The following is a 26,623-nucleotide window of genomic DNA, read 5'->3' on the forward strand; positions in this document are numbered from 1 at the left end:
CGGGGAAGGGGACGGACGGACCGACCGACGGGCCAACGGCGCGGGCAGGTGTGCGCTGGCGGACGGGGGGCGGGAGCGGGCCGCCGTCGCCCGCCAGAGAGGAGCGGCCATCCCGTCGCCGGGGCTGAGGCGGGGGCCGCGCCTGCCGCCTGCGCCGTGCGACCAACCGCCTCCCACCCCCAACCCTGCGGGGCCCTGCCGGTGCCCGCTCCCCGCGCAGCCGTGCGGGAGCCGGGGGTGGGGGGGTGTTGTTGGCGCGGCCGGCCAAGGACCGGTCGGTGCCCCGCTTCCCTCCGCCGGGGCCCCGGCAGGCGCTGGGCGTGCTGGTCGGTGGGTCGCGTCCCGCAGCGGCGTCTCCCGGAGCTGTCGGCATCGGTCGGAAAAGGGGAGGCGGGCTGCCGCTCGCCCCTCGCCGCCTGCTGATCTGCTGGCTTCCAGTGCTGGGCTTTAAATACTGCAAGGCTAAGTACGTTAAATAATACCGGGCTAAAGACGTGATTTGGGTCTGCTCCGGGGGCTGTTCAGAGCAGTATAATGTCTCCTTCGGCAGGAAATTCAAACTGGGAGCCTCCAGCCGTTCCGCCGGGGTCTTGGGAGTCTGTTACTGGATTGTGGTGACGAACCGGGGGTCCTGTAATCTCTTAATGCGTTGCAGTGATGAAATGTGCCCATCGGCGAGTGGCTGGACAGTGGAGCGGACCCTCTCGCTTCAGAGGTGGCCGCGGTCACCCGGCGTTTGACTGCGGCTGTCCCATGGCACCGACGGGCTGTTGCGACTTCAGCATCGGGAGTAATCTGTGTTGAAACCATGACGCTGTACTGTGGCGGGTTTAGTTGGAGTGGATGGTGAGTTATATGTTAGTAGGAAGTAAGCTGGACTGTTTTTAAACGGCAGCTTCTAAGTATTACTGGAGTACTTCTGAAAAGTGATTTTTAAGACAAAGCAAGAGCTTACGGTGGCTCATTAGAAAACAATCTTCTGGAAAACATGGGCTCGGGGGAGGAGGAGGCAGCAGTCTGGTCTCTGATGTGCTCTCCCCCTGCCTGCATGTCTGTGAAGGATGCCAGGTGGACACCAGAGCTCGTTTAGATCTCCTTCCTTTGATCCTGATTCAGAAAAGATAAATGATGTATTTCGGCATGCAAGAGAGAGATTATGTGCCAGCCCCCTGACACAGCAAAGGTGTGCGATGTCAGATCGGTAGGAAAGGAGCCCAAATTCAGGTGGTCCTTCTGATACAGCGGAATCTCAGAGAAGGGGCTGGCAGGGTGCAGTGAGTGACTGCCTCTGATGCCTGGTGGTGTAGATAGCAAGGCTTTAGTGAGTACTGTGGTTTTCTTTGCTTAGTGAAAGCAACAGGTAAGTCCTTTGTATAGTGTCATAGGTGTTTCAGTGATAAGACTCATTATAAGGGGAGCCACATGTTAATTCATACATCTTTAGAAATGCAGCCCCACATGCAACAAAGATCCGGTCCTTCAAACACTACGACTCTGTCAGATAGCTCTTAGTGCTGTCTCACTGATGCAATAGTATTTGTCATACCAGTGGGAGCTGCTTGTGGTAGTAAGTTGTGTCTGACTGAATGCTCATTGAGAGTTAGAAGGAGCGACCCAAAGTTCCATGTGGTTATAGGTTTATAAAAGGACAAATGTAAGGTCTGCCTAAAAGCTAAAATATTTGTTGCAACATTTTACATCTATTGGGTATTTTTTGTGTATGTTTCTGCTTCCTTTTTAGTTTTCATTTTAGGTGGTGTAGTTACAGGCAGAGTGTGTATTTCAGTTTGAAATTGCTTGTTTGGTAGTAGACAAAAATGTAAAAATGTAGTTTAATCCAACTATTGGGAGCAGGTTGCAAGAAGATGAATGCTTAATTCCTCAGCAGATGCAGGTCTGCTGTGCCCAAGTAGTTATGTGTCTCTCCTGGGCAGTTTCCTTTGTGTCAGGAAAGAGGAGCAACTGATAGTCTTCGGTAGTATGTGTGTAGCCTGGGCACTGGTAACTCAGCTTTGGTGAATCTCTTCTATCTAAGGTGAATTTACTTTTCTTGATGGGTGGGTTGCTGTGCATATCCAGTAGAACAGGAGCTAACCATGTTGCGTAGTCAATGCAGTTTAAACCAAAGTGTTGCGTTATTTCAGGGAAGTGTGCTTGTGGAGCCATGAAGCTTGCTCCTGCAGACATTTCCTATACATCTATAATGGGTTATCTCTCCTGTAGAGGAGACTACAGGGTGGGTGATGGGCACCCACAGTGGTGTCAGTCTGAAAATGGCTTGGCTGTAGCTCAGCCAGTCTCTGCAGATGTTAATTGACTGAGCTTATGGTTTTCCCTGGTCCCTCTGCGGTGTAGATGTGATCTTTTTCTTAGGGCGATATTCTGGAATAGTTTTTCTGCCTTCCTGAGAGAAGACAGCAGGTAGTGTAAAACATGACAAGACAGAAAAGCTTGTTGTCAGTTTTTATTTTCCCTCTCCTGTGCTTAGCTGGTTGAAGCAAACCAGATGTGAATGGTGGTACCAGGAACATCATATTTGACTTGTGCATGTAACTAATCTGAAACTTAAGGTTGCGTTAGAGAAAATGAGAAGTTAAAGCTTTCCCGTTTAGAGCTGCGTATTTCCTGGGTTGTGCAGACAATAAGAAAAAAAGATAGCCTGTAACTTGACTGGAACTGCAGTGCAGCAAGTCTGCCAGTAACACTTTACACATCGTCCTTTTGAGAGGGAGTCCAAAAGAGCGAGCCAGCTTGCCTCTGCAGGCTGTGGGTGCCAGAGACCTCCTCATACAGCAGTAGTTCCCAGCTACTGAGGTGCAAGGTGTTACAGGCGAGGTGCAGCTAGGTGCTGGCTCTTACTCCACAGGAGCACTGGCATGTTAACTCCTTTTGCCTGCTTCTGGCTGTGCCCCCAGGGTTGGGGGGGTGCTTGGGAGTGCTTCGGGAGACTGGAGAGAGATTTATCTCGGCTTATAGCCCTGTATCTCTGCACCCCACCAGGTTACAAGGTGACCATACGGAACTGGTACTTTTAAAGGAGAAGGAATAGGAGTGCAAGGAGGAAAAAAAATTAAAAAGCAGAGGATAGGGATGGGAAAGTAGGGAAATGAGAAGGAAGGCTAGAGCACAGCTGGAAAAATGTTGGGATTCACTGTTCCAGGAGCTGTAATAGCAAGTAAAACAAGGACACAGAAAACTCAGTGTTAATGCCCTTGGACAACAGAGGAATGTTGAATGGGAGGAAACGCAAGGCCCTTGTTGATGTTTTTTGCTGCTAAGCTGGTGGTGGATGGCGTGTTTCTGAAGTTCAGTTTTGAGTTTTGCAATAATGCAGAACTGACAGGGGTGACCAATCATAAAGGTGGTGTGGCATGCAGAAGTTAAAACAAATGGGCTCAAGTTGAAACAGTAACAGTGAATAAAGGTAGTGTGAAGTACTATGCTATTTAAGAAAAAAAAACAACACTGAAACATACAGTCCTAGTGGGAAGGCAGTAGTACCGTACCATATATACAGAGAGGGCTATAGCAGGTGATAAAGGGAGATAGTAATGCGATACACATCTTTGTTCTTTACAATAACTACTTGAATTACTGATGTCCAATATAGCAAAGAATAGATAAGCAATATACTGTGGATTGCAGTTAGTCTGGTCTCCAACTCTGTGTTTTGAAGGATAACAGAATTAATGTTTACACACAGAAACCATATTTTTTTATGGAGATGGGGATCCCTTGTGTTTGCTAGTGCAAACAGTGAGCAAAACAAGAAGTACTTAGTTTGCCAACACATGAGTTCTTTACTACATTTCAAAAGCTTTAACACACAGCAGCTTTGAACGTGCAGGTTTTTCCAGTTCTTTGAATTAACAGCATAGGCTTCGTCTAGGCTAACTCTTAACATCACAAAGATGGATCATGACTTCAGGCCTTTTCAGGATAGAGGTGATAAATTTTTGGTCCCTGTTATATTAATGTGGTATTTTAATGTATGCCCTGTGTATTCTCTGTATTTGGTCTACATATCTGCTTAGCTGTAGTATTTGGATTTAAAATCTAAATGCCTTACAGCCTTCATACCTGTATCTTCCCTACACCTATATGGTAGGAAAGAAGTGTAGACTACAAGTACGGGGAAAAAAATACGGCGAGACTGAGTGACTTGTTCATGCTTGTGAAGGGGGGGCTGTAGCAGAAGTGGGTGAGAACCAAATCCTGGGTTAGACCATCTGAGTGAAAAGGTATGTCTGATAGTTAAAGTGCTCTTTCTGCCTTGAAAGGTAATATTCAGAATACTTTTTTTAGACTAGGATGGTTCTGCCAGCTTCTTATTATGATCAAAACTGTAAAGCTGCAGCTCTTATGCTTCTCTGGAAAATACATTCCTTATGCCATGAAACCAGTGTAGTTTTTAAAATAGATGCTAAATATAATACCAGTTGTATAGACAAACCTTCCCCCTTAATTTTTTGTCTTTCCTTTTTTTTTTTTTTTTTTTTTTCCCTAAATGTTGATACAGGGCAAATTGAGAATTTACATTCCCTTAATCCAGTGGCTTGCTGTTTTAAGTCCTGAGTCAGCATCAAAATTGCAAAGCTGTCTAGAAGACTGGGGCAACTTCTGTTTTGTCTCTCATAAGGCTGGCTGTTCAGGATAACTCCAGTGCTGTGGGAAAGCATGACATGACACCCCCATTTGTTGTTTTCTGTTTCCCAGTGCAGTCCCTCCTGCAAGACTGCTCTTTCCTTCCGATACTTAGTCCAGATGGGTGGCAATGCCACAAAGCTGGTTTGTATTTATATGTTCAGGATTAACATTTCTCTTTTTACATAGGTTAAGTAGCTTGTGTGTATTTAGTCTATTGAGAAACTGTAAGATTGAAGTGACAGAATTTTTCTGTCGCCCTTGCAGCTCTGATAGTTAAAAAGTTACCATAAGTTATTTTGTAATGGTTCATACTTAATAACAGTTTTATAAAGTGCCTTCCATCTCTGATCAAAAGCTTATTAAGATCACTAACTTTGTGATTGATCAAGTCAGATCCAAGTCTGACCGTAATCTCTGTTGCCCTTGTGCCTTGTGTCCTGTTCCTAGATGTTGCCCCAATTTTGTCACTCATCCATAGTGGTCCAGTGTTTATGTACCTTGGACAGTAACTTCATTGTCTTTGTCTTCTCTCCTTTGCTCAGGCTAGCAGCTGACAGGCCGTGTAGGTCGGGGTGCCATCACTTAACAGATAACTCAGGCTCTTAGGTCAGTCTTTATTGCATTATAATTTATTTATACAATACATATCCATTAGTTAAACAGAAATGATACAGACATTAACCAGGAAGCTGTTACCATCTGTCCTGAGAGATTGTGTACCACGAACATTAGGATAGGAAAAAACCCATGTTTTTAATTGAGAAAACTTGGCCTTATTTTCCTTACAGTTCTACTAATGGAATATCCTGTGGCACAGTTGAAGTTGCTTTTTTGTTTAAACTGATGTAAATGAGAGGAGAACTGTGGGGTTTGTGCCTTATGTGGTTGCATCTCCCTTGAGCCTGTCACACTCAGCCTGATCCAGGCCCTCAGGATGGAGTTTCTGAATCTGACAGATATCTTTGAGGTAGTTTCCACCTCCCCCTGCTCTCCTTGGGGAGAAGTTCCCTCTACGTATTCATACTCACATTCAAAAATATTCTTCAGAAATGCACCACTTCAGTTGACAAAACTATGATTTTAGTGTGATCCATTTTTACTAAGGTCTTGTTCACACATGGCCTCTTCAAAACAATAAATAAAAATAAAAAATAGTACATTATGATTCATCAAAATAGTTAATGATGTAAACAGTTTTCTCAACTGTGACTATAAAGCAGCATTGTAATATAGCCACTTACTCCCTTTGTGTATAGAATAATGTTATAACTGGGTTACCATCTGGTTTGTGCGCTCTCTTTCCAAGGCAGGTAGTCCAAGCCTGTGCATTTAGCCTCAGAAAACACATATTTGTTTTAAGCCTTGTAATTTTTTTTAAGATTATTTTAAATGGATTTAATATAATTCACTTAATGATTTCTTTATGCCATTTTTCTTCAGTATGGGATCTGAAACTGTTGAAATTGCATGACTTCAATAGCCAAAGGTTTCAGGGGAATCGGAGAAGTTTGTGATACTAAAAGCAAATCCATAGCTGGTAATGTACTACTTAGGTTGAAACTGTACTCCTTAACGTGGCCTGAATTTCCAGAAGAAAAATGAAAATTTATTTATGCTAGGCATAATCCCGTTACCTGCTCCTGGGGTACTGGAGTAGGGCTAGCAGTACTGGCTTTGCCCTGTGATATTTTGATCTGAGTCATCGGGTGTCCCGTCAGCACAGCGTTAAGCTCCATGCCTGATCCTTCCCTATTGCTTTTGCCATTTTAACCCAAGAGAAGTAGTTTTTGACCTGTTTGGTGTTTTGGATTTGGGTTAGGTTTGTTTTGTTTGTTTGTTTGGGGTTTTTTTTAACCATGTGTGGAGTCCTGAAAATATTCCAATGGAAGTACAGCTCTCTATAGCAAATTTAAGCCTGCTAATAATAGGCTTGCTTTTTTTAGCAGTCTTTCACAGACCTGTTGGAAATGTCCCACTGACCCTCTGAGTTTTGTAAACCAGGGGTTGGAAACTGCCATGTTGATGGATATCTGGATGCATCTGCAGGAGACTGCCAAAAATTCTTGGCATAGCTGGGCTGTTTTGTTACACTCCTGCTGAACAGATAAAGCTTTTTAGGCCTTGCAGGAGCCATTAGGAAAAAATATATGAATACTAATATTGCCTTATTTTCCCTGCTAGAACTTGCTTTGGTAAGTTTTGACAGGCTTGTTGTTAGATTGGGCTGTATGAAAGTGTGGCAGGAGAAGCATAGGTAAATACCCTGTTAGTTAGAAAACACACTTTCTCTCATTTCTGTTGCAAAGGAAGATTAAATATGCAGTGTTTTAATCAGGGCAGTTTTACGTACAGAAAAATGAAACAAACTTCAAAATGACCTCTCTTGCAGTTCCTATCGATGTGGAGTTTGTTGGTTTTATTTAAAGGGACATCCTGTCCTGTGGATCTAGCTCGCCTAGTTTAGCTGTCATGAATATAACATGACTGGTTATGTATGTTTGCTTCCTTTTTATGACAGTAAAAGTTAACTTCAGTGTTGTTTGTCAGGTCTCAAAATACTGTCAATGAAGTCTGTCTCATAAAAGCTATTCTGAAGTATGTCTTTAAAGTATATAAAACCCAAAACTGAAAACCTCAAAAAATGCCTGTGATCTGCCCTGGTCTCACTTTTTTTTTTTTTTTTTTTTTTTTTCCCCCCCCATTTTTTTCTCTGATTGTTTTCTTGTAATTGGCAGAACTTGAAATTCACTTATTTCATATGACAAAATGTAACCTCTTCCCAAACTTTAATGTTAATAGACTTCCGATAGAGGAAATAGTTGCAATGTGCATAGTAATACTGTAGTTTTGCAAGTCATACCCATGTGCTTGACTTTACTTGCATGAGTAATTGCATGAAAATCAGCAGGTTGACGATGGCATGAAGCTTGGTTTAAGTTTTGTAACATCAGAACCTCAGTTAGCTTTCACGTACGCACTGGGTGAGGGCCCACATCATTCATTAGTTCATTCTTAATGCGTTCTTTGGCAGTCATAGGCCATTAAAAAATAGATCTTTTACATGGCTTATGGCAGGTCAAAAGACAGTTATTTAGTTTGTATAGGGTGTAATAGCATATTTTAAGTGTCCATTGTAGCAGGAAGTGGATTTTAATGTGTTTTATTTGCATTTCTAATGTGTATATCACATTTTTTTTATTATTCCTGTAATGCCAAATGCCTTCCAGATAAAAAAGAAGAAAAAATCTTTGCTCTGACATGTCGTTAACCTAAATTGATGTGTGTGTTGTCATTGTATCTCACACTTACCTAGTGGCCTCTCTTGTAGCCTGACACTGTGATTAAGTTCTTAAGCCCTTTGCCTTCATTGTTTACATATTGTTTGCTCCAGAGCAGGAGGAACTGACATATTCCATCTGTGTGTTATAAATTAAGTTCATATGTGGCATGATTGAAGGCCAGACCAGTTAGGGCAAGTTACTGCTTCCTCCCCCCACAATCTTCTTTTTTTTTTTTATTGTTTATATGAAAATACCAGGTTGGACAACATAAACAAAAACAGATGTTTGTGTGTGTTAAGAACTGGGAATTAAAAAAACCCAAAACCTAACCAAGTTGTGTAGAAGAGAGGCTGAGACACTATGCTGCAGTAACTTGACTCTTAAGATAATGTACACTAAAACACACACATATTTCTCAAATAATGAACGATGTTTATGTACTGATTACTGATTTTTTTCATTTTGTTGTCTGATGATGCCTCTAAAGGAAGCATTAAATAACAAAGGGCATTAAATAACAAATTTGTCCTCCAGCCAGAAGTCTGAATTGGAGGCCTGTGCTCTATCCTCTTAACTGCTTCCTTACTGCACTGCAGAAACGAGTCCTCAGTCTTTCAGGCTGAGGTGTCTCAAGGCTCCTTCCAGTTTCTCCTTAGACAGTTACACAGCAATAGGTTTGTGGGTTTTTTTCCTCCCTCTAATTCAGCTCAATAATATTTCTGAGAGAGAGCTGTAGAACTCTTACTAGAGTGGAACCACTTCCTCCATTTGCAAGAGAGATTAATTTTTATTTGACTGCTGAAGTGTGCTGTTCAGGACTAAACCCACAGTTTAATCACTATGTATTTGTCTAGCTTTCAGTCAGTCTCTACTAATACTGGCCTTAAGGTGACTTGTCAAACTAATTCCTCTGTTAAATAGGAGTTTGCTTTTCCTGTGATCGTTTCATTCCTTTGTTTTGGGAAACAAAACCTCGGGGTGAGGGTGGAGAAAGGCTCAGAGTCTAGGCAAAAAATCCTGAAAGTCTGTGTTCAGGACTATACCAGCTTGTTACTGCACCTGATGTGTCAAGTGGAAGACTTCCGTTTGAAAATCAAACACCTAAATTACTGTTTTCTTTCATATTTTTTAATGCAATGATGTTACTGTCAAATAAACATTGTTGCCAGGCTTGAGTCTTTAATTATGTCAGCTTTATTTTGAGTTGGCAAACCAGCATAACAATTTTAATAAGATTATTAAATAATGCAATGAAGGTTAACCTATTTCCTTGGGGGAGGGATTGAGTCTTTAAAATACTTAAGTCTGTGTGAATACCTAAGCGTCCTTAGAGAAATTGTTAAAAACTGGGGAAAAGGTATGGATTTACTAGTAGGTATAGATATATCTGAACTTAGACCACCAGATTGTTTGGTTAATCACTGTTTCTGAAAATTATATAGCTTGTTTCTGTAAGGATCAGGAGTCATGAGGCTAAATTATAGCTGTGGTTAAAAGACAAAGTAATTATAATGTGGTATGTGAATTCTGTGATTGAGGAGAGGTTGGTTGGTTTTTTTCCTTACCAACGTAAATGAGATCCACACGTGCACATTTTTATCCTGATTTTTCTGTTCTGTGTGATGTATGTATAAGTGTAAGACTGATACGCTTTACCATTAATCCATGTGACTTTCTTCAGATTCATAAAACATCTTAAACTCTCTCACCTGGCAGCATACTAAATGCTAAAACCAGAAATATAAGAAAATACCTAATTCTCCTAGTTTATTTATACCAGTTATGTTAGAAAACAAATATTGTAAACGGTCTGATTCATCCACTTCTGTGCACCTAGTAACTTTGCTCTCCTGGCTCTTGCCTCTCACTGTGGCAATAGCAGTTCCAGTCACCTCTCTTCCATGTCACTTGCACTAACATGCACAAGCTTGTCACTTCTGTGCTTGGATTTAATTAATCATCCTGCTCATTAATAACCTTACTCTTTGGCTGTGGGAGACTAATTGTCCTCTTATGAATTTGGTCCTCTTGAAATAACAACTAGAAAGCAAACTATCATCTCCTTCCCTGTCTAGGTAGGGGCAGTAGCATCTCAGTTTAGGTCAGTGTTATGCAAAATAGAGCTTTCTCCTTGTACTCAACAGAACTTAGCCATAAAAGTTTTGAGAGAAGTTTAAGGTCCTAGGTACTTTTGTGATCCTCTCACTGTGTTTTCTGTAAAATTTATCCATTTTGTATAGGCGACAGTGGCACTTTTTTAACAATTAAACACAAAAATCACTTTAGTATGAACTTTTTTGGCAGAAAACATAATTAACAGTGAACATTGTCTCCCTTTCTCTGAATTAAAATGTAAAAATGTGTTCTATTTTTTTTGCAAAGAAATGAGAATAATCCTTACATGTTGAAACAGGAGGCTGAACCCTTCTGTTTAGGTATATGCAATTCAGTGTATTTGGTAGCAAAATAATTGTATCCATTTTTGTAGAAGGTGGGTCTTTATGTAGGGATTGTATTGGTTTTGAGCTTTTAGAGCATTGTGCAAATACCCTGTTAAGAAGTGTCTTTGAAAGAAGTTGCTGGGTGTATAAAGAGCCACTTTTAAAGCGCAGCATTCCAGGTGTGCTCTGACATTGAGTGGTGTGTGTTCACAGTGCAGATTGATTGCCCGCCAAAGTCTTATGAGCACCTTTTTTGTTTTCTCAAATGCCTGTGTTTGGTGGAGTTACACTGAAACTACAGTAAGTGCTGTGCATACTTGGAGTAGTACAGTAGCTCAAGATGGACCTTACCCTCTGAGTAGACAAGGTGCCTGGCAGAGACAGAGAGGACAGGGCAATGGCAGCAAGTGTCCTGTTAGTGCCATTATTACAGTGGAGTGGAGTTAGCTAGAAGTGCTAAAGGGGAGCTAAAACAAATGCCATTGAGAGATGGAGCAAAGGTGGTGGGAGAAGCATGGCAAAGCAGAAGACGTACAAGGGACATAAGGCCGAAGGAGGAGGTGAGAGTGGGATAGCTGTTGTTCAGGAAGCGCATCCTCCAGCCAAGACTAGAAATTCCTGTCAAGATCTTTGCCTGGTTTGCTTCTTCAGCAGTTCCTGTCACTGCTGCTTCACAGTGGTTTGGTTTTGCAGTTACCCCAAAGCCGTGAGTCAGTGGTTAAGGAGAAAGGAAACCTCTTCCACTTGCTAAGCTCCCCAGTATCTGTAGGAGAGACCCTTCCCCAGGTCTGAGGCAGAAAAAAGGGACCCTGCCAGCTGTGCCACGTCTTTCCTTTTTTCCTCATGTCCAGTTCTTGCTTCAGTTCCTGCTGTGGCAGCTCCTGTTGGCACCTACCTGACCACTTTCTCTTCATTAAAATGCTTGTTGCCTTTCCTCTGGAGGGGTGCAGGTGGCACACAGGTGGATTTAATGTGTAATTAAGCAAGTCTTAAAAGAGTCTTCTGAGTAAGAAGTGTTCTGGTAAGCACAAGAGTCTGGTTTCCAAATGCACTATTTTGTGTTTGCTTTATCTATCTTTTTTGCTTTTTCAACTCACTTTCTGCAGTTTGGAATTTCCCACGTGATCCCCATGCCATTATGCGAACAGAGGTCTACGTGTCTTGCAAAGCAGTGATCACTGTTTCTGACTCTCTTTCAGATGCAAGTATGGACATAATAGCCTATGATGATTACTCCAGTCCACCGCTTCAGAGATATTGAAAGGAAACCTGAATACCTCCAGCCAGAAAAGTGTGTTCCACCTCCTAGCCGCGCTTCCCTGGGAACAATGTGGTTTATTCGAGATGGCTGTGGTATTGCATGTGCTGTCGTTACCTGGATGCTGGTGTTCTATGCCGACTTTGTAGTCCTTCTTGTCATGCTAGTTCCATCAAGAGATTATGTTTATAGTGTCATCAATGGCACACTGTTCAACACCTTGGCTTTCCTCGCTTTGGCTTCACATTTTCGTGCTATGCTGACAGATCCAGTAAGTATATCTCTCTCTGTATGTCTCGGAAAGAAACAGGCGGTGTTTTTCTTGTCTGCTAGATGTTGGGTAACTCAGTTGCTGAGTGAGTGGCAGATTTAAATAACTTTTGTGTGTCAGCCTGCTGAGTGAGGGTGCTGATGTGGTATGCTAATTTCTCATCCCACTCAAGTCAGATGCAAAGTCAAAGACCCAGCTTTAGGTTCCCGTTGTGTGAGCAGCTCTTCTTTTTGCACTGGGAAGGGGAGCGTTTCTCTCTGACGCTGTTTTCTCCCCAGTGGCAGATCTTGTGTTTGTGGCCTGTTGTGTCTTGACAAACAGGAAAGCTGGAAAAGCTGGTTTTGGTTGTCTGCCTTGGCAAGTATTGCTTCAGCAGAGTGGAGCAGAACATGTGTTGTTTTGAAAATCCATGTTACCATCTCTCATATTAGTGATTTAGTTGAGTTTATTGAACCATGCTGAAATAAATACTATGCGAGCTTGCTAAGAGCTGACAGTTCTTAGGCAGGTGGGAAGCATCAGAGTTGTAAGACCCCCTTGTATGTCTCTGTAAGACATTGCTTTATGAGAGATCTGGTCTGCTGCTTTCTTGTCTTTCAGCTAGTGAGAAGGTAGAGTTTAGTACCATGATGCTTATTCTGAGTGAAGTGTGATGGTGTATTTTGTTTATTAACCTCTGGACAGTAGAATCAGTTCAAAACCCCTACTCCACTAGTCAGTGGAAGGAAAAACAAGCTTAGATTCACTCCTCTTGGCCCCTTCCTCCTGAGTGTTCTTGTTGCTACTGGGAATGGTGGTGTGCCTCTGATACTCTATTCCTTCCCAATGTAATTTCCTACTTGAAACCTTGTTAGGTGCCATTAAAAATTCAGTGTAATCTTTGTTTCTTAGTTTCCAGCTCTCCCAGAGGCCACAGCACTGCAGAAATGGCTTGATTTGGGGTAATTTCACAGTTTATGGTAAAGACTGATGCATTGCACACTACTGCTGCTGGGCAGAACTGTAAGCAGTAGCTAAGGCTCTGAAACTTACAGCTGGTGGACTTGGGAATACAGGGTTGCAGCAATTTGTTATATAGTTGATATCCTAGGAGTTTTCATTGTTGCTGCTGTTAATTGTTGTATGCTGTGTGGCTTTAATGCCTAGGGACCTTCAGGTCGCTGGAATTATTTTGCAGGGTTAGCAGGAACTCATTTGAAACAAAAGCTGTTTTCTGAAGCAGACTGGGCAAGCAGCATTGGAGAAGCAGATACAATCTCTATGCCGAGTAATTGGGAAAGGATACATTAATTCCTAGCACGTGGTAGGATTTTTGTGTGTCAATGGTGAGAGCCAGTCCGAATTTTTTGTTCTATTCTTTGTAGAGCTTTTTATGAGGAAATCAGCTAAACAAATGGAGGAGGGGAGATAAAGTGAGGGGATGCAGCAACATCTGGCAGACAGTGTGAGTCAGGGATGAAGGAGGCTGCCAGGATATGGGGAACCAGGGACACATCTAGGATCAGAATGAAACAGAAAGCACTGCTGAGGCAAACAAACAGGAATTCTTATTATAAATAAATGAACACCTGAATTCTTCAGAATTGGTAATGTGTGTCATGCTTTTCAGGAGCTGCTTTCTGTGGATTCTTGCCAAAAACATTCCTAAGGTTTTGGGCTTTGCTGTGTACTAAAGAGAGGGAACATCAGTTGTAGCATTTTGTGGAAATTGGTCTTGGTAATTTTTAAATTGATCAGGCCTGTTGGGAGGTTTTTGTGGAAAAACCCAAAGACTGCTCAAGAAAGCCTTATAGTAATGATTTAATGTGCAGTTTTCTCACTGATGTATATTATTCCTGTTTATTGCTGTTGGGAGGTTGTATAGATGTGTTAAAAAGATTGTTCCATCAGAAATCTGTTAAAATGTTACAGCCCTGCTTTTATTTCAGTATAAAAGCCTTAGATCCACAGAGGTGCATTTGTGCCAATGTACCAGCACCGATTTAATACAGTATATTTCATGACCTTTGGTTTTGGGTTTTGGTTTTTTTTTTTGAGCCCTAGAAGGGCTAGAAACTCTTGAACTCAGACTCCTGCAGCAGCAATACGTTACCTGTTTAAAGACACGAATTTTAAAGTGGCAATTGCACAACTAAGAAAGTTTTGCCTAGTCTTATTCAGGTGGGAGGTTTCTTAGTGTTCACTGTTTGAATGTTAAAGCCCAATACAAATAACAAATACACAATGGAAGCATAGCTATAAATACATGAGGCGTTTACCAGCAACTTAGTGTACACAGTGATACTTTGTAAGTAGCTGCTTCTACTGGAATAAAACATCTGCGGTTTCTAGTTTGTGATACGAAACACTGGCATGATAAATTTGTTGATAGATGTGAAGAGAGGGATAAGGATTCTTAAATATTGTAAGGTTACTATAGGATTACAAAAGACTGATTGCTTAAGTGAGGATTTGCTGATGTTAAGAAAAAAAAACAAACCACCAAAATAATGTTTAAGTATGTGGTTCCATATACTAGGACCTCATTTTAATTTCTTTTTTGAATCTTCTTGCTCTTCCCGAAACTCTGTTGATCTTAGGGAAGTTTTTATTTCTCTCTTCCCTCCCCTCCCATTGTTTTATGTCATCCTATTGTTCTTGGCACTTGTAATGTCCACAGGTTAATCTTCTGGTTTGTTTTTTTTTTTTTTTTTTCCTGCAGGGTGCTGTACCCAAAGGTAATGCCACAAAGGAGTTCATTGAGAGTTTACAGCTAAAGCCAGGACAGGTGGTTTACAAGTGCCCAAAGTGTTGTAGCATCAAACCTGACAGAGCACATCACTGCAGGTAAAGTCTTTTCTGAGGATTGCCCTTTTGTCAAGACCTCAAGAATTACCCAGTGTGCTTTGATCTAAATTGTTATTGGAGTCTCAGACTGGAGTAGTTAAGTTCAGAGATTGGCATCCGAATTCTGTTGTCAATAGTGCCAGGCACATTGAAGCTTCTCTGAAAAAATCTCAGGCCTTTTCTGAGAGAAGTTTTCATCTATAGCAGGCTGGGACCACTTCTTGCGAAGTGTGAAACACTTAAAATGAATGCCTTGACTCTAGACCTGTAATTGACATTGCATAAATCTTCATGTACATGTGACTTAAAAAGAGACATTATATACCAGAATGGATAGAAATCCATAAAATGTAAAGTCTCTCAAAAGGTCAGTGTCCTTTCTATTTTTGGTTTTTTTTTTTTCACAAAACCCATTTGTCTAACTGTAGATTCTATTTAGAAGTTATATTTAAGTTAAAAATAAAGTTCAGGTAACTGTAAATATTTTTTAAGAGTTCTGACTTCCACATTTTCATTGAGTACTGTGACTTTGTTTTGTGCTTTGTGATAAATCAGCATGGCTACTGATCTGTCATGTTGTTTCTTTCTCCGGTGGGATAAACTTCCCTGAAGAGAGTAACTGGTAGTGAGCGTTTGAGTACTAAAGGCAGTGAGCAAAAAAAAATAACCACTTCCTAAAATTCTCTTCTGCTTTTAAAGCAAGCGAACCTGCTTTCCAGAAGAGTAGTTAATGAGTTTGTGTTGGTGCCCCTTCCTTACCTACTCAAAAACCAATACATCCTGAGAGAGTTTGTATCCAGGTTACTGCTGATCATGCAGGGGTCTTGTAGGGAGGGGAATATGTGGTACTGAGCTGAACAAACTTGTTCTGCTGTTTTCATTTTTCATATTTATTTTCAGAGCTTTAGTTTGCAAATGTTTTTCTTTTTTTGTTGTTTTTTTATTTTAATCAAAATCAGGAGTTGGTTTTCAGCAGGAACAATGTGATCATGCCTATCACTTATTAATGTTACTGTAGAGTGCTACTGTAGAATCCCCTCTGACACTTCTTCAATTATGAATGAAACTTCACATCTAAAATGCTGTCTTGCTGATGACTGGCAGTGTAGGTGAATGAGAGAGACTCTTTGGCTAAACACAAAATGTCGCTCCATTTTTTTCTATGCTTTAAGATAACTTTAGACATTAAGATTTGGGAAACTGATCCACTGAGTACTGATGCTGTTGAGAATCTTCAGTCAAACCGTTTTTTGTGGGGTAGGGGAATTTATTGGACTTCAACACATCAAGGTTGTGCATATGCATCAGCGGGAGATACTGCTAGCTGTATGTCTGAGGGACCAGGGTGTTTTTTGATTCATAGGCTGTTTTGTGAGTCCCCCATGCCCAGCAAACTACTCCTGCCAGCGTTTGGAAGCTGCGTGGTTGAGCAGGGGGAGAGTGTCTGAGTATGGGCAATCCCTGCTGCCTATAGTTTTCATTTTCAGTCTTAGTTTCTGTGTTTCCTTTTCTACCATCTAGTTTTGTGTTCTGCCTGTCATCCAGCTGCTTTTGGTCCATATGCATGGAATAAAATCTCTCCTCTCAGCCTTAGCGATCTCCTTCACAGAGGTCGTTTTTGGCTTGGCTGCTTCAGGTTGTCCCTCTGGGGAACTAGGATCTAGGAGCAGTTGAAGGGGTTGCTTGGGTACTTACCTGTTTCAGAGCCCAAGAGAAGCGTGTGCACATCTGCATGCAGTAAATTAGACCACAGGGAGACAGACATCCTCCTGCTTTACACCACATGCACTGCCTCCACCCCCTTTTTTTTTAAACCAGTAATATATACTTGTCGTATGAAGTATGATGCTATCTGGCAGATAAATTGTTTTTACTGTGCCAGCTGATTTTAGTCCCCATGTAGCTCAAAAATCATTTCAGGCTGTTTATCCTAGCGAAACAAGGCTTTTTCTGTTTTCCACTGCACCTGGGGCTGGCAAGTAACAGGGTACCTGTGCCTGCCTGAGGAGAAGCAGCTCCTGGTCTGGCCCCATGCCAGGAGGCTGGGGGACTGCCTGACCAACCTTTCATTTAGGGTCAGGGCTATAGCAACTCACTTGTTTTTCAGGCATGGCATGTATCCTTGGGGATTCCCCCCCCCCTCCCCCCCCCCGCCATGTAGAGTGAGTGCAAGGCTGTTCTGACAGAGAGGTTTTCTATTATTTATTCATACGTGCTCATAAGAATGTGTTTATGGTTTTGTTTGAGTTTCCCTTAAGCATTTGGGTGTTGAAGTTTATTGTTTATATTGAGGTCAAAATATTTTTTGTTACAAGAAGAAAAATAAAATTAGCAGAGCCCTCAATCCTTTCTGTTTCAGTGCTGCCAGAATTGTTCTGGAATGGCTGTTTCCTTTCTGGGTCTATTGTTTGTTTGTTTGGGGGTTTTGTGTTTTTTCATATTTGATTTCTGTGCTTGTTTGTGCAATGTGGTATCAGGAGACTGCCTTTCGTCTCCTATCATATGAGGAAGCGGCAGAGAAAAAGACTTCCTTTATTATGTGAGTTGAAGCAGTTACTGACTAAGCAAGAGAATGATGTTCAGACAAAATAATAATCTTTTAATTATTTGACTTCTAGCCACAATATGTGTGCTGCCAAGAATTTGAATTTTGATTTTATTAGTCTGGTTTTGTGAAGTGTTTTAACGTCTAATTTTACCTTGAATGTATGTTGTGGTACTGTCTTCCTGACTGACTGCCACAGCTGTTTTATGCTAGTTTGCGGCTTACCTTGATGTCAAGAATCTTTTCTAGTGCTTTATTTAATTTTCTTTTTTGCAAGTTCCTGCTACCAGCTGATGTTGGTAAATAAACCTTAGTCTGTTATTAACAACTCTGAAAAATATTCATTTCTGCTTTTCATATCTTTCTGGTTTTTGTTTGGTTTTAATTTGTGGACATTTTCATGGACCAAATAGGTTAAAACTAAACTAAATCACAGATTTTTTTTTCCATCTGTCTGAATGTATTGTTCAAACCATATTTTGGCAGAACCACTGATGTGAATATTATGCTAAGGAATGAAATGTGCTATAAATAAAGACCTGTATTCTTTCAGTGTTTGCAAGAGGTGTATTCGGAAAATGGACCATCACTGCCCGTGGGTCAATAACTGTGTAGGAGAGAATAACCAGAAGTACTTTGTACTGTTTACAGTAAGTATTTTGCAAGTGGTGTTTGAGGTTGTCCAATGGGCAGTGCTGAAATGCTGTGTGTAGTCCGTGAAACAGCTCCGAAGGCTGGCTTTCTCTTCTTTCCCCTTTCAGAAGAACTTTACAGGGAACTGTTGCAGACTTTTGTTCCGCTGATTAGGAAACAAACACAACATGACAACAGGAAAAAGGCATCATAGGAAGTATTTGCCAGGGTTTTGTGAGGTTTGTGTTGACAGTTGTTGGGCCCCTATTTCGGAATGTGAGTAGTTTATCGTGGTGTTGAGCTCTTTGAGGTGTGGGCCATCCTTTTACACCGTACTGTGGCTGGTAGGGTCCCAGGCCGTATGTAGGGTTCCTAAATGTTGTAGTTGTATGAGTACCTGTGTGGAATCATATAATAAGAACTGTTGCCACATCTTAAGTGAGGAGTGGGAAGCCTGCATCCCCTTTGGCAAGAATTATCCACCTTTTACTTGCAAGTGGTTTATTTGCATACTTGAAAACCAAGGAGGTGTTTGACTTTTTGTACTACGTCTGTGGCATCACGAGTAAGAAAACAGAAGTGCAAACTTGAATACTACATATTTCTGAAAGGGTTGAAATCTGTTTCATCAAAGCGAACTGCAAATATCCCGTGGGAGTAACGTGAACATTACATGGCTGAGTTTCAGTGATGCTCTGTTTTATTAATAAATCTTTTGAGACATCTCTAGGTTCAAGGAAGAATGTTCTCAGATTTCCAAGTAACAAGGGGGAGGTTTTCAGTTAAATGGAAAGGCTTACTGTTTTATGGTGTGGTTTGTTAGGATGTGGATTACAGAACAAAACAAATCCCATTTCTTTCCCTTGAGCAAGGGTTTTTTCACCCTGAGGAGTGAGCTAGGTGTTTTAATTCTATCAAAAGGATTTCTGTTAAAACTGACATCTACTTTCAAGCAGACTGTTTTACATACTTAATGTAGTTGAGAGAAACAGAATAAGGGTTGCTGGTTTTGTTCTTGGTTATTCTTTTGAGACCTGAGGAGGTGAAAGAATGGCAGCACACTCAACTTGCAAGGAAAACCAAAATACTCTCCTGTCACCTTTTACTGCTTCCACAGGGGCTTCTTGTAACAAAATCTATCTCCCTTCTAATACCTGCCGACCTTTGTCAGAGCCTGTACGTTCAGGACAGTCATCTTTTTAGCCATGTCTCGGTAAATTGTAGTGTATGTAGCATTGTGTATAGTGTAAAGCTTTTTGTTACAAAGCTAAGACCTAATTTAAACCAAAAAGTATTAAGTACAAAGTATTAAAGCTTGAGAGAAACTTTCTGTGCCAGTATCTGCCTCGGGGAAAAATACTTACTGGGGAAAAAAAAAAAATTTCTGAAACTTGTGCTGAAAAATAGATACAGTGCATTTTGTGGTTAGCTGTGCATTAGCTGTTGTTTCTCTGGGAATCTAGTGCTCTCAAGAGCAAGGATGTAAGCTTTGACAACATGGTACCTCAATGTCAGAGTGTTGCTGTTCTCCAAAAGTTGCGCTGTACTCAGTGGAGATAAGGACAGTAAGCTGTGCTGAAGGCCTCACTGGGCCACAGGAGGCTGGGTTTTGTGTTCAGCTGACTTTGAATTAAGCAGTCTCCCTCGTGTTCACTCAGAGCTGTTAGTAAGGCCAGAATGAGTCTGTGTAGTCTTGGCATTTGCGAGCTTCAGGGTGCTTTTTTAGGGGGAATGGGAGGGCTTGGTGGTTTTTGGGGTGGTTTGTGGTTTGGGGTTTTTTTTTTTTTGAAGTCTTAACACTTTGATTTATTTCATGTTTAGAAGATTTAGCGTTTTGGTCTTTAAACTTACCTGTATTACATCCTTTATTTTTCAGATGTATATAGCCCTGATTTCCCTGCATGCTTTAATCATGGTGGGATTTCACTTCTTGTATTGCTTTGAAGAAGACTGGACAAGTGAGTACTAACAAAATGCCTCATTAAAATACCAGATTAGCCTATGAATAAGACCTTATAATGCAGCTTGCTTGTAAGGCAACCCCTTTTATTCTGGTTTCAGAAGACTGCTATCAGGGCTCTGCTCTGCTACCTCTGCTGTCTGACTTTTTTTTTAATGGTCAATCCTGGAACTTCGTAATTCTTTCTGACATGCTGGGATCTCTGTCCTGAAAAGTGCTGTTTTAACTTAAGCCTGATACTGCCTAGGGAGAAGCTGAGATGTGAAGACACCTAGATAGTATGTGTGCAATAATCTACTGTTGACGTGAACGCAGCACTAATCTCCTGAATGCCAACACAAGATAAGAAGAATGTGTATGCTTTTTTTAAAAGGGTAGTGTGAATCATTCTTGCAAGACTGCCAAGAAGACATGCTAACTCAGATCCAAAAATCCATCCTCACGAGAACAAACAATTCCTTTCCACAAAAAACCCCAACCCAAACCCAAACAAACAAATGAAAAAAACCCCAGCCCTCACTCCAGAGCTGCCAGTGAATAAATTTGCACAAAGCCAGTTGAGATGTGTTTTTAAAAACAAATGGATGTAGGAAATCTTCTAGGTAATACTGAGTCAAACAGCAAGCTGTCAAAGAATGTGTGTGCAGATGTATATGCTGCTTGTGGATTTTTTTTGGAAGAACATTAGCTTCATTTTTCTTGGAGTTTCAATTGTGTCATTCAATATAACGGCTGGTTTTAGTTTATAAAACTGCAGGGGATGGATACCTTTACACATATGAACTGAGTTTGACAAGATTGTTCTGCGGTTCAAAGCTTTGTAAAACAGCTGCCAGCTGCCACTGAAAACATCTGGATTTGACTACAGTGGCCAGGGCTATAGGAGAAGGGTACATCAAAAGACAGAGTTTCCTTTGCCCCCTTTGTCAGAGCCTGTATCTGGGGGGTAAGCACTTTTCCTGCCTGTTCCAGGTTTAGGTGGCAGAACAGAGCTGTTAAGAGAGATGGATCTGTTCCACCTGCCTTGGATTTGTGCTGATTGTGTTAGCCCCTGATTATGGTGTATCTGTTAAAGCTTAACATCTCATGAGAAAAATAGGGGGTTTCGGTGATACTGGTTTCTTGGATTTCAGAAAAATCTGGAGGTGTTCTGACATTTACAATACTCAGCACTATGATTTTTGCCCTATAACATTTTTCTTCCTCTTCCTTTCTTCTGCTCCTCTTTTATAGTTACCTCCTCAGATTTTTTTTCAGCTCTTGCTTGAGTTTGCACTATAGAGTACAAGGAAAAGTAAGAATTTGGCTTAATGTCCTTCTTTAGGTTATGACTTAAAGCAGTTATGAAAGGAAGCGTACTCTGGTTTTATGTTGGTGCTACAGAAATAATTATCCTTGTGTCCTGACCACTAGCTTGAGATTTCTAATGGACTTTATCATTGTGGAAAATCTGTTAAGATTAAGGTTTAAGGGAGAAGCTACAGGTGAAATGGAGCAGAGTAGAGTCCTAGCCAGTGTGCTGGGGAAACACCTAAGTGAAAAAGAATGTTGCATTCTGGAAGCGTTGCAGGCTTTTTTTGGTTTTGCTTTTTTTTTAAACTTGCAGGAGTGATCATTTCATTGTTGAATATTCTCAAGAATGTCAGAGCTTCCCTGTGCACCTTTTTGAGAATGTGATCATATAATTTATTTTGATAGTTTGAGTATGGAAAACTCATGGCTTAGCAGGTGTTTTGCAGCTGCTGCACTACCTGATCTCTCCTCTTCCAACTCTGTTGTTTTGTCTTCACAGAATGCAGTTCCTTCTCTCCACCAACTACAGTGATTCTTCTCATCCTCTTGTGTTTTGAGGCTCTCCTATTTCTCATCTTCACCTCAGTTATGTTTGGGACCCAAGTACACTCCATCTGCACTGATGAAACGGTGGGTGTGTTGCACACTCTCTCCTTTACCCCCTGTCTCTCACCGTTTGTAGAAGGGTTTTACCTCATTGCACGGGGACTTCGTGGATGTGTACCCTTTGAGGAAAGATCCAATGTAATAAACTGAGCTCGCACAGTGCTGGATTGTGCTCTCTGAAGGTTACTGTGAGAAGTAGTGTACACCTATATATTGGCTGGGATGCTGTGTTGGCAGTACCTCTGATAAGGTAGGCATTGCTAATGGATTACTCTGTAGAGAGTATTTGTCCCTGCGGATTCAAGAACCTTTTTTCTTTAATGAAGTGCTTTTACATTGGTATTGTCTGAAATTCAGCTGTGTGTCCCCTGATGTCACTATTTACAGCTTTATGTGCTGGAAAGCCAAGATGAGTAGGTGCGGGATGGATAGATATAGATATACACACACACGGATTTCTTTTAGTCTAGAAGATTTCCAGTTTTATCTGCTTGTTAAACAGTTCAAAAACTCTTGCCAGAGGGAAAAAGAAAAGGGAGTGGAGTAGGCTTATGGAAACCTGCTGGCTGCAGTAGAGGTTACGTAGTAGTGTTGCAGTCCATCGTATATCCCTGCATTTGCCCACTTCTGTAAAAATGGAGCTGGTGACTCCTGGGGATGTTCCCACCCTTGTGAATACTGCCGGCCTTCACCAAGCATGCTCAGATATCTGAATTAACTGGAGTGGTTGAAGAGGAGTGATAGTCTTAAAAGAGTGACAACTCTTATTTCTTCCCCTGCCTCCCCAAGTTTTCTTTCCCCTTCACTTGTTTGCCCATGGCCAGTCGAAGCTAGAATAGTTTTTTTTGCTGCTGTTGGAGACCTATGGGTGGCACTGTAGACTGTAAGAGCCCATTGCTGCCGAGTCTTTTTTTTAATGCTTGGCTTCTGCAAGAGGCCAATGTTCACACTGTGATTCTTCTGTGTTCAGAGGAAGACTTCAGCTGTTCTTTCTGCTGGGGAGAGCCCCAGGAAGAAGTACAGTGTCATACAGAACAACAAGATCCTGTCGAGCTTGAGTTTATCAATAAGTGCGTAAATTAACAATGCTGCCTCTGAAATCATCTTTCTCAATCTTTGAAACCTGTCAAGTGTTTCTAGAAGCTGCTTCCTACAGCTGGGGGACCCAAATAAGTCCCCTGATTTTCCCTTCCCTTCAAATTCTGGGAACTCATAGATGTTAGGGGAACAATGCCACATTCTACAATAAAAAGTGAAATATGGTTTCCCCCTGTTGGGTTGTGTGTTTTCATTGTTGTTTTCTTTTTTAATATGTACCAGTAAGAATTTTGCTCTGTGGAATGTCTCGTTGTTGATTTGCTAGCATTGAAGTAGCTGTGTCTGGCATGCAATCTGTTTTGAGCAGAGGAGTATTTATTTCTAGATGAAATTCTTCCTGGTGCGGTCTCTTGCAGTATTTCACTTCACATTTTAGAGGCAGGGCTGTGTCTTGCCCTTTCTCGCCTTCCTCTTCCCATCACTGGGAGACCTCATTCCCCATCTTGTGTCTGCTGTCCCACCGGGATGGTTCCTTTCTGCCTGAAGGGACCCAGAACCCTAGTGTTTTGCTGTTGTCTCTCAAGGTGACATTTACCAGGGATCAGCACAACTTTTGCAGTTGACCCATGTTGTGTTCTGCAGAGCTCCTAGAATCGGTAATTTGAGACACACAAATGTATTACAGTGCATTAATCCATAGCATGGGAGAGACATGTAGGTCAGGAGAAGTTTACCTTGCAAAAGATCTGAAGTTAAAGAACAGAGTGATCTGCCTGCTGCTGCTACCCATGGAAGAGTAATGCTCTCCAGTGACTGCACTTATTCATTTTGCTTCTGTGGCAGCCAGGCATAGCTTTCCAGAAAGACCAAATTCACTTCGTGGGTTTTAGACACAATACAGATAATTTTAATATTTTTTTTTTTAATGATTGACTAGTGAATGTTTCAGCTGATTGCTTGATGGCTTATTTTTGTTCTCCCTCTAACCTTTACTAAACAATGCCAATGATTTCTCTCAAATCGATATCTTATTTAACCCTTTCTCCCTGCTGTCAGCCCGTGCATGTTTTAGCAGTGATTCTAATGAAACATGAAGAAGCACCAGGTAGACTCAGCTACACTGAGCCATGGGCACTTCCTGAACTTGCTTGGTGAATCTGGGAGCATTATAAAGATTATCTTTGGGTTTGTGTGGGTTTTTTTTATTTTTTGTCTGCAAGCTTATAATGGTTTCCTCTAAAACTTTTCCATCTGGTTAGCACATAATGCTTTCAGCCATTAAAGCACACACATACTTTTGTTTGGGTTTAGGTGGTGGGGTTTTTTTAACTGACATCAGAGGCAATTGGATGACAGGTCTTAAAAGGTTTGTGAACTATCTAGGCCTGAACAAAATGAAAGTAATTTTATTTCAAAGGAATACTTTCTATGCTTAGTATTTTTTTAGTATAAAACAATGAGAAGAAAAGGAAAGGCAGTATGGATGCATTTTTATTTTCTTACTCCATCCTTTGGATAAGGGGTAACTGAGAGTAGACCTTTCCCCAAATCCAGAACTACAAAATCTGAGTGTTTGACTGAAAATGTGATATTTCTGTTTTCAGGGAATAGAACAGTTGAAAAAGGAAGAGAGAAGATGGGCTAAAAAAACAAAATGGATGAACATGAAAGCAGTATTTGGCCATCCGTTCTCTATAGCATGGCTTAGCCCATTCGCAACACCAGACCAAGGAAAAGCAGACCCGTACCAGTATGTGGTCTGAGGAATTCTTGACCAGCATTTCCACTAAAATAGAAACATATTACAGCACTACTGTTATAAATTTTCCATGAATGTTTAAAACAAAAAGCAAAACAAACTTTTTAATGTCTACTAAATGGCTGATAATTGCAGAGAAAAAAAAGCCCTGTATTCCACAATTTTAGATAATTCTATATCTCTGGCTGAAACTGCTGCTGCTTCCCCCCTCCCTTCTTGTTTTTGGTTTGTGGTTTTTTTTTTTATCTTGTTAACTTTACTGGCCTTTGTTTCTCTCTGCTCTGTATGGCATAACTAATGTGAAGGGGATCCTCTCTGTTGTGACCCACCTCTTCCGAGTAGATTCTCATGCTGTCTCCTGACTGTGATGAGCTCTGTCGAAGACATATGAGTGCCAACAGCCCTACACAGACACCTTTGGACTTCCTGAAGGAGCGCATTGCTCTTTCATAAGTGAACTTGAACGGGGAAGCAGACACTTCACTTACCAAAAGGTGCAAGACAAGAACGCAACACAGCAAGAGAGCCAGTTGACCTGGTGATCGCATACAGTTAAAAGTACTTAAAAACCATTGCCAACACCAATTCCCACCCCACCCTCCGTTTTCCTTCCAGCCACAGAACTGATTCCATCTTTCTGGCATCATTTTGTCTGTTCCCTCCCTTGCGTGCAGGAAATTGTTGCCCTCTTAGGATAACTGTGGCAGATTTAGAAGACTCTTTGGGTTATTAAATGCCTTATACTTGCAGGAAAGACAGAAATCTAATTTTCAGGTGTTTAGAATAGCAGAATCATCTTGTTTGTGTGTGTTTGTCTTGGTAAATGACTTGTTAGAGCAATGCCTGCTAAACAGTGTTAACGTGAAAAACTGACATGAATACCCAGATTACTATAAAGACTAATATTGCCAGGATGTGTAGGTGTACCAGGGTGATTGATTCTGTATTCTTAGCATTGCTCTGGTTTAGAGCTTTGTAAATCCTTTCTCATATTTATGCATATATGTGTATGTGTGTAAACACACACATGTGTATGTGTAAGTGTTCTAAATTGGGAAATATTTATGGTAAGGAGCATGCATACCGTTATGAACTGTGTGGTGATGAAAGTGGGAGGGACAGAAGGCATTCCAAAAACAGGTAGCGCTAAACCATTCATAACTACAACTGACATCTTGTGTTCAGGAAAGATTTTTATTCTATTTTTGGATCATGATTCCCATGGGCTCATCAAATGAATCGCAAACAAAGGAATAATACAAATCAGCTGTGTCCATGACTTCCAAGGAATCTTTTCTTTCCTTGGTTTAAAAGAAAATGGTATTTTTTTGGAAAATGAGCTGTTTAGACTGCTTCAAAGCCATGGGGAAGGGAGGGGAAATCAGGGAAGGAGAAATTTAATGGATGTCTCATTTTGGAAGTAATGTGAATGCTGCATCTTTTCAATCTGTCAATGCTTCCATATGGAAAACAAATGCAATAAAACTTTTCCAAAAACTTGTTTTCTGTTCTTATTTTCTTTCTTCACCTCAAATGTTGGGGGAAAAAATCTGTAATGGTTTTCTGAACTTTCACTTCTGTACACAAGCAGGCAGAAGCATATAAAGGTTAATTAACTGCGCGTTCAACTTTTAAGTTTAAAAATGAGTTAATCAGTAATATACTGATCTCTTTCTCAGTGGCTTTATTTCACCACTTGGAAGAGGCTGTTAGTAACTGCTCTGCTGTGTAAGTGGGCTGTTTCTGCAATCCTGCTTGCTCAGGGTTAGATCGTCAGGAGTATGTTGTGATCTCTGCTGCAGGACTGCACAGAGCGAGCCACAGGCTGCACTTGTGCCTTGGTGGGCAGATTCTGTGAAGGAAATGTGGCCTTTGCATGCGCACTTCCTTAATTGAAGAAAAGTTCAGGAAGAGTTTCGGTTTTGCTCTTATTGTGCTGATACTGCTGATAGTGGAGGGCTATTGTAAATAAATATGTAACTCTGATTTTAGTATGCAGTGGTGTTTTTCAGAGAATGCTCCCAGCTTAGTAGTTGAGGGCTGGATCTTTGGGCAGGATCAGTTC

At 41.2% G+C, this 26,623-nt stretch overlaps 1 protein-coding gene across 6 annotated transcripts in view; it reads left to right on the forward strand.

The window, feature by feature from the left end:
- Nucleotides 1–659: 659 nt before the first annotated feature.
- The window catches only part of ZDHHC3 (zinc finger, DHHC-type containing 3), a 32,553-nt gene continuing 6,589 nt past the window's right edge, over nucleotides 660–26,623 (forward strand). Inside the window, exons 1-8 of one of the 6 annotated variants that reach the window (XM_010566956.1) lie at nucleotides 660–846; nucleotides 11,569–11,898; nucleotides 14,600–14,724; nucleotides 17,823–17,919; nucleotides 19,779–19,860; nucleotides 21,655–21,785; nucleotides 24,404–24,549; nucleotides 24,864–25,912. In XM_010566956.1, the coding sequence (XP_010565258.1) occupies nucleotides 11,593–11,898; nucleotides 14,600–14,724; nucleotides 17,823–17,919; nucleotides 19,779–19,860; nucleotides 21,655–21,785; nucleotides 24,404–24,549; nucleotides 24,864–24,882 (906 nt within the window). In that variant the 5' untranslated portion in view covers nucleotides 660–846; nucleotides 11,569–11,592 and the 3' untranslated portion in view covers nucleotides 24,883–25,912. Of the gene's footprint in view, nucleotides 847–5,536; nucleotides 5,615–11,568; nucleotides 11,899–14,599; nucleotides 14,725–17,822; nucleotides 17,920–19,778; nucleotides 19,861–21,654; nucleotides 22,012–24,403; nucleotides 25,913–26,623 lie in introns of those variants that run through there. The other 5 variants (XR_774295.1, XM_010566957.1, XM_010566959.1 and 2 more) reach the window with 5 other exon arrangements.

Source organism: Haliaeetus leucocephalus, unplaced genomic scaffold (genome assembly GCF_000737465.1).
Source record: "Haliaeetus leucocephalus isolate CR32 unplaced genomic scaffold, Haliaeetus_leucocephalus-4.0 Scaffold222, whole genome shotgun sequence".
NCBI classification, from domain to species: Eukaryota; Metazoa; Chordata; class Aves; order Accipitriformes; family Accipitridae; genus Haliaeetus; species Haliaeetus leucocephalus.